The sequence below is a fragment of the Teleopsis dalmanni genome, chromosome X, assembly GCF_002237135.1.
Source record: "Teleopsis dalmanni isolate 2A chromosome X, ASM223713v2, whole genome shotgun sequence".
Classification (NCBI taxonomy): domain Eukaryota; kingdom Metazoa; phylum Arthropoda; class Insecta; order Diptera; family Diopsidae; genus Teleopsis; species Teleopsis dalmanni.
The window spans coordinates 42,858,708-42,877,847 of record NC_051848.1 but is presented as its reverse complement, the minus strand read 5'-3'; the positions used below and the strand labels follow the sequence as shown (position 1 = coordinate 42,877,847).

Sequence of the window (19,140 nt, the reverse complement as noted above, 5' to 3'; positions counted from 1 at the left end):
TAAAAAAAATAATATAAATTTAAACAAAATTTCTCAAGGAAATGTAAAGTTTTATTTGACCTTTAATGGAATTGATTATTATGCAATGTTTCTATTTAAATATTAAAATTTATTCATAAATTTAGTAAAATTTTGTAAAATGAATACAAAAATAAAACCAAGTAAACCACAAAAATCACGCTGCTCTTAATCGTTTCGTTGTCAGCGACAGTGTAAATATTTTTGATTTGAGATAAGCCGCGGAATAATAGCAAACCTCAGTTGGCGTTAATGACCGGTCGCATTGCCGTGCTCAGTGCGTATTGACATCTACAATTCGAAATGACTCAAATTTACAAAAGCACTCAGAGCTAATCACAACAATCCCATGAATACGAATTCTACGAATTCAACGTAAATACTATCTATCTATCTATCTGCTCAGCTCCATTGGATTACGGCCACCGATTTCTGTTCAGAGCCGAGCTGACAAACTAAATCAGTTACAGTTGAACGTTCGCAGCAAACAGTACGAGACGTTGAAGACGAATCAGTCGTGTTCATTTTATTTAATAAATTGAAATTAATTTAAATTTATTTAATTGAAATTCTGTGGGCAGTAATATATATTAAAATGAAATTATTCATACTTGCGTTCGCACTGCTGGTGGGGCTCTTTGCAAGCCAAGCTCAGGCCAACTCCAAAATGGTTTGCTATTATGATTCATCGAGTTTCACACGTGAAGGTAATGAACAAAAACAAGAATTGTTATATTAAAAAAAAAAATTTTGATTTTTGATTGATTATACTATATTTATTAAGAATGTATCTACAATTGAATGATTTCGCGGTATCAGATAGTTTTGTGTTTTGTTTATGATTAAAAATTCACTAAAGCTGGAAACCAAACCAGTCTGTGATTATTTGAATCGAGACGATTGTGTAGTGTTCATTTTTTAAAAACTTCAAGAAAAAATCTTAAATAAATATAAGTAAATGTGTGAATTGTTTTTAGAATAGCAAAACAAACAGAAAAAAACTCTACAGTCTATAATTTTAACAAACAGATTTAGACTTACTTGCTAAATCTCCCCACCAAGTGTCTAAATCGTCTGTCCGTCCGAGTACAATTACATACCCAATATTTCCTTTGTTTTTAAAATAAATTAACACGAGAAAATCCACATTATTGAAAAACAAGGTCTGTTTATTTGCACTTAATGTATCTATGGCTACCGTTCGAAATACCATGTAAAATTTTTTATCTCTTTTTCAATAAATTATTTTTTATAATTGAAGAAGAGAAGGAGAAGAAAATAAGAGAAAAAATATATAAAGTAATATATAATATTTAAAAATAAAATATAAATAAAATATATATAATATAATATATATATAAACAAATGTATACAAAAATATAATATATATATATAAAAATATAAAATATATATAAAATATATAAATATACATAAAATAATATAAAAAAATATATTAAAGGATATAATATAAACTTTTTTCAATGTAAATCTAATAATATCGGTCGTATAATAAAAATATATAGTTTCCTTAATCATATGAACGATTTAATTCCTAGGATATAAATATTTAGTTGAAGTCCCTTCAGAGATATGCGTAGCTCTTAATCACGTTCCTATGATTAAGCAAACTATTTTTATAAATGATCGATATTTTTAGAGATACTTTAGAGAAAGTTTATAATATATTTTTTATTATCACTTTCCAATTTTCTTCAAAACATAGTTAAAGTACACTCTAAAATTATAGTTGTAGTTTGATTAGTCGAAATGACTGTTACATAGTAAGTGAAACATCACGGTCAGTTAGCTGTTTTGAAAATATTTTGATACTTTCCAGTTACAGTCCGATTTTTTACTAGTATGTATGTGATATACTTATATATATTAATAAACATAAATAACAGAATCCTTTCCATATGTGGAACGTCATCCACTCAATTTTTTTACTATACCAAAAGATTAACGCGAGATCATTGGTATAGTACCACATAAACATATTTTACTGTATGCTTATTTTGTATATAATCGAATGCTTAAATAATTTATAACTATAATAAAATAATAATTTACCGGACACTTATTCTTAAAACAATTATGTTTCTTGCGAGATTATGTATTAGTTATTTTATAAAAAATAAAAAAACTACCTAGTCATATATAATACTATTTATCACCTTTGTAAAACAAACTGGGTTAATAATTTGAATATATCTAACTATCCATCCTTTTCAAAGCAAAGATATCCTCTTCTCGTCTCTTTTCTTCAAAACATCTCTGTAAGAAACTTTGAAAGAATATTGAATATGGGTGAACTAACATTAAAGAAAAAAATTTTTTATTATTTCTAGAACTATTTCGTTCTAGAATTTTGCTTAGTACTGAATATGACTAATGCTCGACATGCATGTATATTGTACTTAATAGGGATCGGTTGATATTTTTTTCCTCAAGCATCAATAGTTCATTTATGTTTCTTTAACTTTTAATATTATTCTATGAAGTTGTATTTAAACAAATATTATATATAATTACCAGGGACTTTACTCGAATATGACAGTACCTATCATATCCGTTTCGAATTCAGATAATTTTTGAAAATATAAATTTAAACATTTATTAATGCTATAAACATTTTATAAGAAAGAATCAATTGATTCAGATTTATATATCGATACTATGCAATCTGCTAATTTGGACTCGTATTGTTTATAAATTTGCTATTATTTATAAATTTTTAAATTTAATTATATCCTCTTGGTGCTTCTATTGAGATCCAAAAAATTAATTTATTTATAAATAACTTTTGTTAATATTATTTTGTATTAGAAAGTAGCTCCATAATTTCAAAACGCGTCTAACTACTTTTGTTCTCGTTTCGGAATTTAATTCCATACAAAATAAATGCAACTACATTAAGACTTAAATAAAAAGATTACTGATTATTAATTTTCGGTTAATAAAAATTAAATAAAATCTTTTACAGAAAGCTTAAGACTTTGATATATCAAACAAGTTGTTTAATGGTAATAATAATTTTTATTCAAACCCTCTTTAAAAGGCTTCGTATAAACTGTACACTGAATAATATAATTTATTTCATATATACACACATTCATAGCACAACCCCTTAATTCCATTAAGTCACTTTCTTCTTTCAACAATTATCAACACTATCGGTCAGATATATCACTATAATGACGAGTTCTGATGAAGACTTTTAAATCTTGGCATAAGTTTATAATGAACGCATCTTTGAATTTAGTCTTTTCATTTTCCAAATTTTTTAATAATGGATCGAAGTCTTCAAACTAAATGCTATATGAAAAATAATTTGTCAGAGATTATTTCCCCAATAATCTTTTACAATCACAAATAATTTAATGTTATTATATTAACACAAACACAAGTCAAAGTACTTTAAAGCACAAAACTTAGGTTAAGTTAGGTCGGAGTGGCGACCTTGTGTACCAAGAAAATTGAAATAATGGTCCGTGAGCTCAATAATGGCCCGTCGTGTTACCAAAGGAATAGCTTTGCTCCGTACATAGACTATGTGATCAGTAAACAACCAACGCCAAGGCAACGACTTTCCCATGAGGTGAAAATAAACCTGTCCGACAGTTCTATGAATCTGGCAAAAAAATTTAAGCAGAAAATTTATTATTAAAAAAATTAAAATTTTAATTTACTTTAGTCATATCTTCTATGATAACTTAAAGTTGTTATCAAGCCTCGTAATTCTACCACTAATAAGCATTGGATTCAATAATCCATAATAACTATATTAACATTTATACAAATACAGTACTCTCTGCGTATACATTTGGATTTATATCATCTATAATATAACTTTGTCATCCTTAGAAATAATAGTTTGTGTGGAAAAGCAATCTATTAGGTATGCTCCACGTAGACAAAATCAATCAGCTGACTAGTCGTAAGTTAATGTTGGAATAAGGTATAAACTGTTCTATAATGTACTGCTCAGTAATAACAGCTCTACATTATATGATTTAAATGACTAAAATATGTGTTATATACTTATCTCCATTAGATTAACTAAAATGAAGATTTTTAATGAGGTTTGACTCTACGATGATATAATATTAAAAAATATTTCGTAAAACAAATTTCTCAAGAAAGCGGGCTATAAATATATACTAAACAAAGGGTATTTTTTTACGAGACGTACATTTTTAAATTTCGTGGCATATACGAACGATAGAAATAAATTAGTTTTTTTCTTATTAAGAAAATAATTTTATGAAATTATGTATTAATAAAAAATAGAAGGAGAACAAGTTCTTAGGATTGTTATCGAATCGATAAACCATCTGTACACTCTTGACGATGGCTTTTCATTTAAAAGGGTTAACGTGTGACAATATTATTCAATCGTTTATTCAATCGTTAGTCAATTATGTTGACCTTATAATCGTTTTTTCAATTGGAATCATTTTGCGAAGAGTTTAGTCCTCTTATACTAATAAATCTATCAGAATATGTTTTGTTGAAATTATTTAACAAGGAAATTCTTTTACAAACAAGCTTTGTTTTTGAGCTCTTTACTTAATAATAATATTCTTATGTGTTTAATTTAAAATATTTTTCATTATAATAATATCCTATCTCAGATAATTTTGATCGAAATAAAATCTCTAGTTTAAAAATTTTTAATTAAAATTTAGAATTTGTAATTAATATAATTTCTTACTTATTAACAACATAATTATTTAATTGAGAGTCTGCTTTTTATAAACTTGCAGACATTCTTTAAAGCTTTATGAAATTGTTGGCTATTCCTCTGCAAGAGACTATTCCTCCTTTTTTAATATAAACCCTCTACTTAAAAAAATATACTACCACTTAAGCATCACTTAAGAGTATTTAGAATATTTACTAAATAATATTATTTTATATCAGTTTTACACGGCGATTTCCACAACATATCCCGTAGGATATGTCATTTCAGGATTTTATTAATCCAACAATTATTTAAAATTCCTTTCAGTTGAAAAATGAAATCTTTCCAATTAAAAAATATATGGTTCATTTAGTTTGATTAACTTTATTACGTTTCCTTTAAGATTACATGGTTACTGACCCATGCATTTAAGACAAACAGGTAATGCAAAATAACATAGTATAAAAATAAAATTTATAAAAATAAAAAATAAATTATTTAACAAATAATATATATCTATATATATATATATATATATATATATATATATATATATATATGAAAATAATAAGTTTCCTTAGCACAGGATTAATAATTATTGACTTTTTAAATAAAAAATTAGTGAGAACTATAATAATTCGGTGTTCACACACATATTTTAATTAACATATTACAATAATATTACTGATTAGTTTAAATTATTAAATATTTACGTTTATTTTGTATATTATATATATATTCTTATTTCATCAAATATTTTTACTATGAAATTTAGTACAAATTCGTAATTATCTATTCAATTCTAGATAGAAGTGTCTGTGATGAAAAGGTCGTTTGCTTATCACGTAGCAAGAATAGTAAAGTTAGGAGCGTGATTTCTAAAATGGATGAAAGCATAGCATAAATTATTTATTAAAAAAAAAATAATCTCAGTTTCTCGCATTTATTCCTATAGAAAATAAAATTCACATTGAAAAGTGAAATGAATTACAAACACCAAATTTCCAAGGAAATTGTTTGTTTTCGAGTGCAAATTATCAAGAAGCAATTAATTGTTTGCATAATAAAATAGCATATATAAATATTAATAGCATCGACTGCAATGAAATCAGGTCTATTAATACATTACCCAGTGGCTCGAAGCCACAAGTGAACCATATAATTTACGAATGTGACTCAGAGTCATAGAAACCAGTACACGTTGCAAACGCAAACGCAAACGCTTTTCAGGTTTAATTTAGCTTAAGTGTCTGTATCGCTATCTGTCAGATTATAATGCCAGCTACTGTGTGATACCAGTGGCTGGTATGACAGCGCCGCGAGACCGGCTGATTGACGAGATGACCGTTGCTTCATTTGGCAAATAAGTGTTCTGCTGTGTACACGAATCGAGCAATTATAATTGCTGCCTTCACTGATTTAATGGATAAATTAAATAATAAAAATAATTAAAATTCTGTGTTGTATTTAATTTTAAGTGTAGTTCAGTACTGTTGGCATGTTCACTTTTATTATTTGTCACTTGTCATATGTTTTGTGTCGTTTATGTGTTGTCGTTGTCGTAGTCGTTGTCGTTGTGTCGTTGAAGAGTAGTCATTGTAAGAAGTACAAAAATCAAATAAAATTAAATATTACTCGCTAACAGGTTTGGGCAAACTACTTAATCCAGATCTGGAAATTGCCTTGCAGTTTTGCTCGTACTTGGTGTATGGCTACGCCGGCATTAATCCGAACAACTACCAGATATTCAGTTTAAATGAGGGCTTGGATATAGGAAAGCATCAGTTTTCGGAAATAACTGCTCTTAAGAAGAAACATAGTCACCTAAAAGTTTTACTCAGTGTTGGTGGAGATAAAGATAATGATGCCAATCATCCAAACAAGTACATTGAGCTGCTTGAAAGTGACAAAGCTAAACAAGCCATCTTCATAAATTCAGCGCACACATTGTTGCGTAGCTATGGATTCGATGGTCTTGATTTGGCATTCCAATTTCCCAAGAACAAAGCAAGAAAAGTGCATTCAGATGTCGGCATGGTGTGGAAAAAATTTAAAAAAATATTTACTGGCGATTTCATAGTAGATCCTCAGGCTGATATGCATAAGGAACAGTTCACAGCATTTGTACGAGATTTACATAACTCTCTGAGACAAGACAATTTGCTTTTGTCTTTAACGGTTTTGCCTAATGTTAACTCAACCTGTAAGTCTTGTTTCCTAAACTATTCGTAAATACTTAAATTTTTTTTAATTTTTTTTCTCTAGGGTACTATGATGTGCCTGCGATTTCCGGTCAAGTGGATTGGGTGAATTTGGCAGCATTTGATTTTCTTACACCAGATCGGAACCCTGAAGAAGCGGATTACACAGCACCAATCTATCCTTTGAACGAGCAAAACCGTTTACCTCACTACAATATTGATTATCAAGTTGATTATTGGTTGTCACATCAATGTCCGTCACAGAAAATTTTTATCGGTGTTGCTAGCTATGGTCGTGCTTGGAAATTGAGCACAGATTCTGGTACAAGTGGTGTACCTGTTGTATCAAAAACTGAAGGTGCTGCAGCACCTGGAATGCAAAGTCAAATTCCCGGTCTCCTCAGTTGGCCCGAAATTTGCTCTAAGTTACCCAACGCTGGAAATCTTTACTTACACGGTGCTGATGCGCCGTTGCGTCTGGAGAAGCATCCTGAAAACACGAGACGACATGGCAATTATGCTTTCCGAGCAGCTGATGCTAATGGTGAACACGGTATTTGGGTAAGTTATGAGGACCCTGAAACTGCATCCAACAAAGCAAGTTATGCCAATGCAATGAATTTGGGTGGCGTGTCATTGTTTGATTTGAGCTATGATGATTTCCGCGGCCTATGCTCTGGCGATAAGTATCCCATCTTACGTGCCATCAAATACAAATTGTAAACTACAATATTTTATAATTAAATCTAATTTTATGTAAATAAAAATACCAAATATTTTTCCATTGAATTCAATTTGTTTTTATTTTAAAAATTTCCTTTCTAAGTATTTTTTGTTAGCACTCAATTTTGAGCGTATTTCTATTTTAGCTAATCTCGTCGTGGGTACAAGAGGTTAATATATAAACACTGATAAGCTCTTCTGATAGGTGTTTTGTAGTATGAAAATTGATCTGTCGTGTTAGTTTTGGTTTGAAATTCGTTCAGTTCTGTTGTACACAAAATGAACAAATTTTTATTTTGTCTTGGCGTTTTGTTGACGGGCTTAAAACTTGTTTATGGCTCAACTCAAAACATGATTTGCTATTACGACTCGAAGGCCTACGAACGCAATGGTTGTAAACAGAAATTTCAGCTTCACCTCTAGTCAACAATTAATTAATTAATATCTCTTTCTTTATACAATTATTACAGGACCTTCACAATATTCAATACCCGACTTAGAAGTCGCACTACAGTTTTGTACGCATCTTGTATACGGTTATGCTGGTATCAAGCCGGAAACATTTCAATTGACAAGCTTGAATAATAATCTCGACATTCAGAAACGTCATTTTGCAACCATAACCTCACTCAAAGAGAAATATCCACATATTAAATTCCTTTTGAGCGTTGGTGGTGATAAGGATGTGGAAAATCCAGACAAATATCTTGAGTTGCTTGAAGCTGGACGATTGAAGCAAACCGTATTCATTGAGTCAGCTCGCGATCTTTTGAGAAGTTATAATTTTGATGGTTTGGATTTGGCATTCCAATTACCACGTAATAAGCCACGTAAAGTGCACTCCGATGTTGGCATGGCTTGGAAGAGCTTCAAGAAGTTCTTTACCGGCGATTTTGTGGTTGACAAGAAGTCTGATGAGCACAAAGAACAATTCACCGATTTAGTAGAGAGTCTGAAAACTGCTTTCCGTCCACATGATTTGATGCTTACATTGACTGTGCTTCCAAACGTTAACTCCAGCTGTAAGTATATTTTTTAAATTATTAATTATAAGTTTTAAATAATTATATTTTAGTTTTGTTTATTATCTAAATAATAAGTAGTAACACTACCTACTATTGCATTGAGATAAATAAGATACATGATGCGGTACTTTTATAGGAACACACTGTTCAGTGTATTATACATACAATATTTATTGTAGGAATATAATTTGATATATTATCAAATGGATAAAATCGAATATCACAAGAACTTTTTTGTATGACTTCTAAGTCAACAAATTTTTTTGTAAATGACATTATTCAGTAATCTCTAAAAGAGGTTTTTTTCGAACAGTAGTGAAATACAACAACAAAAATTTATTTTTTTATATTATTTTAATTAATTGAATTTTTGGCTGATCATACAGCTGTTTCGAGTATTGCCAAATACTCTCTAATATATATCTAAAATATATTTCGAATGCAGTTTCAAAATTACATATAATTATATACGCAGAAAGTAAAGGCAATCTAAGTGAAATAACTAGCACGTTCAAAGCAGGCAAATCGTGCTAGTTGAACACATATATATAAACACGTTCTTATAACGTATCGAAACTTTTCAGCAGTGCCACAACAAAATGCATAGATAATAGAAATCAGGAGGACACTATGTCCACATATACACGAACATTGATAAATCTTAGTTAAGCATTAATTAAATTTTCAGTTAAGCATTTTTTAAATTAATTGCATTTGTTTAAAATAATTATTAACTTGCATGCCATATTTATTATCAATCCAATAGTTTTAATTTGAAATATTTTAATTAATGCAACATTTTTTATTTCTGATATAATGCACTAATATACCACATGCTACAATAAATAAATAATGATCTTTTTTAATTTGCTAGGGTACTACAATGCTCCCGCTTTAGTGAATAATTTGGATTATGTTAACTTGGCGGCTTTTGATTTTTTGACACCTGAACGCAATCCTGAAGAAGCAGATTTCACAGCACCATTATACGAATTATATGACCAGAATCGCTTACCACATCTAAACATAAATTTCCAAGTCGAGAATTGGCTTTTGCAACGTGTGCCACCCAATAAAATTGTGTTAGGTGTACCAAGCTATGGACGTGCATGGAAAATGACTACCGATTCAGGCACCACGGGTTTACCTGTTGTGCCAGCAACAGAAGGTGCTGCTCCTGCTGGCCCACAAACAAAAACTCCGGGTTTATTAAATTGGGCGGAAATCTGCATTAAGCTACCAAATCCAGGCAATATTAATCTTAAAGGGGCTGATGCACCCATACGTCGTATTTCCGATCCAACAAAACGTTATGGCACTTATGCTTTTCGACCAGCCGACAATGGTGAGAATGGTATGTGGGTCAGTTATGAAGATCCCGATACAGCATCTAATAAGGCCGGTTATGTTAAGGTAAAGAATCTTGGCGGTGTTGCATTATTCGATCTAACCATGGATGATTTTCGTGGACAGTGCACTGGCGACAAATACCCAATGTTAAGAGCAATCAAATATCGTTTGCTATAAAATTGTTATCAAAATTTTTAGAATTGTTGTGATTGTTTATAAAAAAACATTAACTAATTTTAATTGAACTATTGACAGAAGTCTTTGTAATCGTTTATTAAAGCTAAAATATATTATATATATACACAATACGTTATTAAATTATCTATTTAATTTGTTGAGATAGGCTAAGATAATAGTTTGAGAGCAAAGCTAAGTTTAATAAAATCATATGATCTAAATCAGAGTTATCTTCTTATGAAATTATTTATTTAGTCGATCAATCGAAATAGAAAAATAATAAGTAAAATATTAGTTGTATAATTATAACATAATTATTATATATTATTATAAGCAATAATGAAATTGGTTATATTGAATTAATTATATTGAACAAAATCGATTAACAATTTGGGCAAACAAAATGCCCAATTTTTGATGACCATAGCTCTGACATATAGGTTTAAGTAAACTGTATCGAATAAAGAGTCATCAGCTTTACAAAACAACTGCAGGGGACTCAATAAGTTATAAAGATCGTCTGCCCTTCAGTAAGCATTGTATATCTAACACATTTTAATAATACTTTAATTGCATCGCTGTCACTATATTTAAATCACAACTTTAAAGGATTTTTATTATGCTTCTGATATTAGCTCGCTTTTTCAACAATCATCATCGTCATCATCATTATCATAACCCTTTAACTAAGCTCATTCAGAAGGTATATACTATAAACACAATAAATTTCTTTTGTTAAGGATTCTATTTTTAACTTCATAACTTTAAAGTTCATACTTAACCGTTTTTTTCAGATTCCCAATATTTGAAAAAGCAATACATACATTGAATACAGCTATTTATCATCCGAACCAACCGACTTTTAACATATAAATATCTAACATATAGTCTTTATCAAATGTGCCACTGAGATCAACATATATTTAGATAACTGATTCCAAGGATTTAAGATCAATTATCATTTTAATATGATTGACTGTTTAGCTTAGAAGTCGATCTATCTGTTCCTTTTTCCAATATTTAAGCCCCCAGAGAAATTATTTATTCTAACTTTAGTATCTTCTTTATTAAAATTTTTAATTATTACTGCCATTTACTATGTTGGCATTGACGGTGTTGAAGTGGTCCTAGATGCCTAGCATGGCACTGTGACAGATGCGGTATGCTGGCCAGTTTTACATGGGGTTCATGGCAATTCGTTGCCACGGCTGACATCAAACAAAAGAAGAAAAATTGTGCCATTAACTATTTACCTATATAGATTGTTCTCTATTACTCCTAAACAAATTTCTGTCCTGTCAGTCGATTTGAGTGCACCTGTTCTAAAACTACTTATGAATTGTGATGTGACTCAACTACCTATTTTTATCATGACTCCCTATTGTCCGACCTATTTCGTCCTACGTCGTCAGTGCCTACTGTCTATCCAGTTTCAATACAGGTCTACTTGCCTATTACCTCACCAGCACCTCGTTCAAGCATTTTGGATTATAATTACTATTTTTGTGATCAATCTGTCAATAAGAGTTAATTTCTCTTAACTCTTAACAAAAAATCGTTAATAAGGAAGGTATCATTTGCAAGTTCTCACAAAGAGTTTTGATGAAATTTATTCTGTGATTGCAGTTGAATGATGTAGTTCAGTACCCAAATATTTTATTAGTCTTTATAATGAAAAGATAGATTCGAACCTCAAAAAGTCATTAGCTAATGAATTTAATATTTCTAACAAAAAAGAGACAAATAATAAAATCATGACAATCTTAACTTGAAAGCATCAATCAACATCAATCAAGTTAATAGATTAAATTATTTTATTGCAAGAAATTGGTAACCATGGAAACCTTAGTCTAGTGTAAAAAATGCCCTCAAAGGAAATATTTTATTATGACAGTACTTATAACTGATGCGTACCGTGTCGATCGCAGTTAATCTTCTGACAACAATGATGTGAGATATAGTCTAGTTTCGAAGATAACTAACGAGGCATAGAGAAATTAAGTGCATACCAAATATGAACGTACACTTCGGGTATGTGAAAGTTATTTGTTAACACAATTCCCCTATGAACAGAATACCCGGTATCACTGGAAATAGTCAGGAATTCGGTTTCAACATCATTATGCATATTTTGTACACTTTTCAGCGCACTCTACACTTAAGGAAAAAAGGAACAAAACGAATGGCACAGTGTAGAACTACTGGAGTTTAAATTTAATTGCTTGGCTTGAATTATTGGCGCCCACGGCTTTAACTGATATTTTGCAAGTAAAATCACAATCACAAGCGCTGCAGCCACAGCCACAGCCACAGCTACGTATGCTTAAAAGCGCTATCAGCAGTTCCAATCTTTGTCAAATGGTAATCGCCATGTATCTGCATAGGAGATTTCAGTGCAGTCGGTGGTACTGCCTATGCAGTATTACATTTGTGTAATTGGCGCTTGGAGTCGACTGCCAAGTTTTATTTGTTTTTGTTGGTGCGGCAGGCAACTACGGATACCGATGCCGCTCAGACTGGACCCGATGGTGGACATACTGTGCTAGTTCAATGCAAACGTGTCGTCTGCTGCTCTTGAAAATCGCTGACATACCACCAGGTAAAGTGGTTAACATAGGTTTTTGGCTGACCAACATTGTGCCATACAAAACAGCTTCGTTGTGAACAACTAAATTAAGTTATTGTTTTCTTGCAGATCAAATTGGGAAAAAACTGCTGATCTCAACTTTTTCCCTTGCGAGGTATTTAGTTGCATTTCGGAGATTTCCCGCTGTGATATTGCTGATTGTTGGCGCAGTTCACTATTGTTTCCTAAATTGAGATTTTTTTTATTGGTTTTAAGTATTTTTATTTTATTTTTGTTATGCTGTTTTTGGAAAAAATAAAAATAATAGATGGTCTAATTTTTTTAAGAGTTCTTGTGGGAATAAAATTTAATTTGAATAATATAGACCATATAAACTAAATTATCAAATAATTGTTAGTACTAAGCTTTAAAAAAATTTCTAAATAAATAAAATAAAATAAAATAAAAAAATAATAAAAACATAAAATAAATAAAAATATAAATATATATATAAAATATATAAATATAGAAATAAAATAAATAAATTGTAAATAAATAAAATAAAATTTATAAATAAATAAAATAAAATTCATAAATAAACAAAATAAGATTTATAAAAAAGAACAAAATTTATATTTGAATAATATAAATATAAACCATATAACACAAATTATCAAATAATTGTTAGTACTAAGCTTTAATAAAATTTCTAAATAAATAAAATAAAATAAAATAAAAAAATAATAAGAACATAAAATAAATAAAAATATAAATATATATATAAAATATATAAATATGGAAATAAAATAAATAAATTATAAATAAATAAAATAAAATTTATCAAATATCAAATAATTGTTAGTACTAAGCTTTAATAAAATTTATAAATAAACAAAATAACATTTATAAAATAGGATAAAATTTATATTTAAACAAAATATAAAACAAAAATTAAATTAATTTAATATAAAATTAAATTAATTTAATATAAAATTAAATTAAAAATGATCACATTATCTAATAATTGTGAGTACTAAGCTTTAATAAAATTTATAAATAAATAAAATAAAATAAATAAAATATTAAACTAAAATCTATAAAATAGAATAAAATTTATATTTAAATAAAAAAGACTATATAAAACGAAAAATTATTAATTATTACATTATTATCTAATAATTGTGGATACTAAGCTTTAATAAAATTTATAAATAAATAAAATAAAATTTATAAATAAATAAAACAAAATCTATAAAAAAGAATAAAATTTAAATTTAATTATAAAACACTATATAAAACAAATAATTATCAATTATTTTACTATTATGAAATAATTGTTAGTACTAATCTTTTCTTATAATGTTTAAACATTGCTAATAAATTTTGAATTATTACTGGGCTGAGGTCGTTTATTTAATTAATATTTATTTACACATTATTTTCATAAAAAATTTTTGTATAACAGATTTTATATTACTAATATAAAATAATACCCAGTTTTTTAAGGTTTAGGTAAAATAATCTGTAGAACTTATAATGGAAATGCAATAAATTATTTTCTTCCCAAACTAAAATATAACAATTTTATACTAATAAATATCCTGTAATCTGAAAAACAATTAATGTTTATTAACTGCTCAATCCTCAGAATTTGTATTTGCTTACCTAAAAATATTTGTTTTTTCTTCTATGTGCATTATAACAGCACTTTTAAAACATAACATATATCCTCTTCGTCAATGCCATCATGATCCATAACAGGCTTTATTCAATTGACATAAATAACATTTATATGTGAGAATAAATTTTTCTTATTTATGTATTTACTTAAACTACTGACCTTAATCAGCAAGAAAAAAATATAAATGTTAAGTTAATACGATAAGAAGTCTTAACTTTGTTATGTGAAAACTTTGTTAACCCACTAAAAACTCCTCTCGTCCGTACGGGTCACCCTTCTGGAATCACCGTAAAGTATAACATCAGAAGGCCGTATTGAGCATTAAGCTCACCCTATACTTAAAGTTGAGCGTGAAGCTCATACTTCGTTAGTCTTATTCGTTCTTCAGTGCAGCGAAACGCTGTTCTGTCCACTAATTTGGAATTTTACTTCCGTCACCTATAGTTTTGTAAGTCAGTCTTACGTCTGTATTGCTAGTGTTATTGACTGCCGCTGCTGTTGTTGTCCATAGCTGTGTTTTGCAGGTCTGGTACTTGAGGTTGTGGATGACTCTCTCGTTGTTGTTGCTGAAGGGCTTTACGCTCTCTTTCTGCATCTTGTAATTTGCGTATTATTGTGTTAGCAAACCATTTAACTGCATTCCATTTTTCATTCGACGAACACATTTCGCTTACTAGATTTTCGATTGTTGGTGGTCGTCCTATGGTTTCTTGTAGTATTTGGCGTTCTTCAATAAATCTTGTGCAGCTGAAGGCAACATGCTCTGCACTTTCTACTTCATTCGGACAACTTGGACAGATAGGGCTGTCGGCCAAATTGAATCTGTATAGATAATGCAAAAAGCAACCATGTCCGCTTAGTATCTGAGTGAGATGGTACTCCAGCTCTCCATGGGGTCTTGTGAACCATACCTCGATGTTTGGGATTAATGCATAGGTCCATCGGCCATTGAGGGAGTCTTCCCATCTTTGCTGCCATTCTCGCAATGATTGCGCACGTTCAATAGTTCTTTCTTCTTGAGATGGCTTTACACCTTGCGTGTGATACAGCCGGCCTAACTCGTTTGCACGTATAGTTACTGGAATCTTTCCGGCGATAACACAGATTGCGTCATCGGATACTGTGCGGTATGCGCACGCTACTCGTAGTGCGCTGCGTCGATGAGCCCTTGCAACGTGCTGGATGTTGCTATTTGTAGCATTTGCCCATATTGGAGCCGAGTATAGTATTATCGAATCTGTTACCAATGATAATAGCCGCCGTCTTTCGCCTTGTGGACCACCTATGTTTGGAAGTATTCTTGCCAATGCGCCATTAACCTTCTCAGCCTTGTCACTCACTGCTAAGAGATGTTGCTTGTAGCTAAGCCTCGAGTCAATCAAGACGCCCAAGTATCTTATTGCCTCTTGTGATTTTATTTCGCACTCGCCAATGCACAGGGTCATTTCTTCCTTTTTTCTACGGCCACTAACCAGTACTAATTCCGTTTTTTGTGCTGCTAGTTCAAGTCCGGCTTTATTAAGCCAGTGTTGCACTCTCGCCGCAGCATCATTGCATTTGGCTTCTAATACATCAAGGCGCTTGTCTACTACCACCAGTGCAATATCATCCGCATATCCAACGATTGTCGCTTTATCGGGAAGCTGGAGTTGTAGCACGCCATCGTACATAGCATTCCATAGCGTTGGACCCAGGACTGACCCTTGTGGTACACCACCTGTAATTTTATAGCATTTCATGCCTCTATCTGTCTGGTACTGCAATGTTCGCTCGCTGAAATAGCTACTGATTATGCGTAGAAGGTAGTCCGGAACACAGTATCTTTCTAAAGCCGACAGAATATTGTGCCACTTTGCCGAGTTAAAGGCATTTCTCACGTCCAGTGTAATAACTGCGCAGTATTTCATTCGGGTGTAACCGCCGCTGCATGCAACTTGCGCTATGGACGTTACTTTTCTGATGGCGTCTACTGTTGATCTCGCTTTTCGAAAACCATACTGCATATCAGACAGGCCGTTGTTGTTTTCAAGGTATTCTTGAAGTCGATCACAGATTAAACGTTCTAAGACCTTTCCCGCTGTGTCCAGCATACACAGAGGTCTATATGACGAAGGTTGATCAGGAAACTTCCCTGGTTTAAGAAGAAGTACTAAGCGTTGCAGTTTCCATTGTGATGGGAAGACTCCTTCTCTTAAGCAAGCATTATATATATTAGCGAACAGTTGTGGGTTTTTTCGTACCGCTGCTTTGAAAGCGACATTGGGAACCCCATCTGGCCCCGAGGCTTTATTGTCGTGTATACGGCACAGCGTGTTGATCACTTCCTCTGCTGTTATTGTCAGTATACTGTCCTGCTCGATTTGCGCGTACTCTTGCATTATCACTTCCTCTTGTGGAGGGAAGAGTGCAAGCACGATTTGCTCTAGCAGGATAGGGCAAGTTGGTTGAGGGGCTCTCTGGCCTTTTACCTTTCGCATTACTGTTTTATAAGCCAATCCCCAAGGATCGACATCGGTACTATCACGTAGTTGCGTAAAACAACGGACTTTACTTTGCTGGATTGCTCGTTTAAGGTCGCGTTTTCGTGTACAAAACTCGGTGTACTGCTCTTCAAAATCTGGCCGTCGTCTTGCTCGTTGCGCTCTTCTTCTTGCTTTTATGCACGCTCTACGCAGGCTGGCTATTTGATCTGTCCACCAATATGCGGGTTGTCTTTTGCCATTGTATCTGCATCTGGGCATCGATGCATCACATGCGATGTTTATTTGGTTCGCCAGTTGTGTTGCCATTTCTTCTGCAGTAGTGATTTCGATTTCCACATCTTGCCACATAACATCGAAAGCTTCGGCATCAAAGACTGACCTCTTCCATTTCCTTTGCGCGATTAAGTTGTATTGTGTGTGCGATCTTGTTTTGCTTGTGTCGAGCATTATTGCTTGATGGTCACTGTGTGTGTATATTGACTCATCTACTCTCCATCTTGTGCGGTTTGCCGTGGTGCTATCGGAAAAGGCTAAATCTATTATCGAATGTCCTCTAATACAAGCGAACGTGTATACGCCAGGTGTATTCAGCAAAACCAGATTCATGGCAGCGAAGGTTTCTTCAACTATCTTTCCTCGTTTATCTGTGTACCGGCTGCCCCATGTTCGTGACCATGCATTAAAATCACCAGCAATTATTATAGGGCGCTTTCCTCTTAGCTCATTTTCTAATGAACACATCATTTGAGTGAAATAATCAATTGACCATCTTGGTGGTGCGTAGCAGCTCACATAGTACACGTCATTCTGTTTCACCCATACGTAACCTCTGCCAGGAGCTGTTATCTTGCTTTGTAAAGCTTTGTTATTTGTCACCCAGATCGCCGCTTGTTTCTCTGAATCTGTAATCCAGTAATGTGACTGTATATCTTCGTACGGTTCCGAAAGTAAGACCATGTCAATATTGTTCTCTGCTACAGTTTGCCACAGTAAATTTTGTGCAGTTTTACAATGGTTGATGTTTAATTGTAGTATCTTCATGCCTTGATTTTTTGTAATGCTTCTTTGTATCGTGGACATTTTCCGCTACCAGCTGTATGTGCACCTTCGCAGAGGACACATTTTTCTGCATCATTGCAATTTGCTGCACGGTGTCCTTCATTGCCGCATCGTCTGCAGATATTTGTGCGATCGGGTCCTTTGCATTTGAGCGCTAAATGATCGTATGCCCAGCATCTGAAACACCTTTGTGGTGTAGTAACTTCTGTAACTTGACAGCGAGTCCAACCGACAATTAAATGTCCGCGCGCCAGTACTTTTTTTGCATCTTCCGCTGGCAGCATTAGATATGTGGACTCTGTCCCTCCGTACGTTTTGCGCCTACTTTTGATTGTGCATTTATCAGGTCTTTTCACTTTTGCTTGCATTTCAATTGCGTCGAATAACTCGTCATCAGTGTTCAGATCTTTAATAAGCCCTCTGCATTGGATGGTTACATTGTGCGACCGGAGATTCACCTTGGCTACGTTTTCAAGAACCTTTTCAATAGCGGCACAACATTCATTTGCTGCTGCTTTTTCGCTCTTTTTCAGCTCGATAAGCAGGTCTCCTTTTTGTGTACGGCGCAGGGTTTTAACCTTGTTGCCTAGGTTTTTTAGTTGTTCATTTGATTTCACTGTTCGCAGAATTTCAGCGTATGACATCTCTTTTTCCATTTTTTCAATGATGATGGCATCGGCTCGCGGTCTTATTGATTTACCCTTTTTTATATTGGATGCCTTCTTTTTTGGTTGTACTTTCGTCCATTCTTCTACTGGTTGGTTCAGCCTTTCGGCCACAGCGTCTGATTTGCGCTTTTTAGTATCAGGTGATTTGGTTGCTTCTTCTGTAGGCTTTTTTGGACTCATTTTGGATCTTGTCCTTTTCGCCGATACCGATGTTGCGTCTCGTTTTGCTGTCAACGGCGTTTCTCGTTGCTGTACCAAGGTGATGTTTGACTTGGTTTTGTACTCACTCATCTCTATGTGCATGATGAGATTTGTGTGCGCCTTTTTAATTATGTTGCACATTCTCTTTATATCTTTGTGCACATTGTTACGTGGCTCAACGTATTGAACGAGGCTGTCAATTTCTTGTCCTAACCGCTTGGCTAACTGACTTACTACGGTTTCTTGTGCTAGATCAATAATAGCCACATCTTTCGCAAGTTGTTGTTGTTGCTGGCTCTTTCGT

At 32.3% G+C, this 19,140-nt stretch overlaps 3 protein-coding genes across 3 annotated transcripts; 2 read left to right on the top strand and 1 right to left on the bottom strand.

Annotated features, from left to right (window-relative positions):
* Positions 1-462: 462 nt before the first annotated feature.
* LOC119662085 (chitinase-like protein Idgf2) lies at positions 463-7,692 on the top strand. Its single transcript, XM_038071636.1, has 3 exons — positions 463-725; positions 6,348-6,905; positions 6,968-7,692. Exons 1-3 carry the CDS (start codon positions 614-616, stop codon positions 7,624-7,626), a joined length of 1,329 nt encoding a protein of 442 aa, XP_037927564.1. The 5' UTR covers positions 463-613; the 3' UTR covers positions 7,627-7,692.
* A 166-nt stretch (positions 7,693-7,858) lies between these two features.
* LOC119662086 (chitinase-like protein Idgf3) lies at positions 7,859-10,314 on the top strand. The gene is made up of 3 exons (XM_038071637.1): positions 7,859-8,017; positions 8,097-8,648; positions 9,526-10,314. The coding sequence occupies exons 1-3, from the start codon at positions 7,906-7,908 to the stop codon at positions 10,176-10,178; spliced, it is 1,317 nt and encodes a 438-aa protein (XP_037927565.1). The 5' UTR covers positions 7,859-7,905; the 3' UTR covers positions 10,179-10,314.
* Positions 10,315-17,945: 7,631 nt separating this feature from the next.
* Positions 17,946-18,926, bottom strand: LOC119688344. The gene has a single exon (XM_038103022.1). The coding sequence runs from the start codon at positions 18,924-18,926 to the stop codon at positions 17,946-17,948; it is 981 nt and encodes a 326-aa protein (XP_037958950.1).
* Positions 18,927-19,140: the final 214 nt, after the last annotated feature.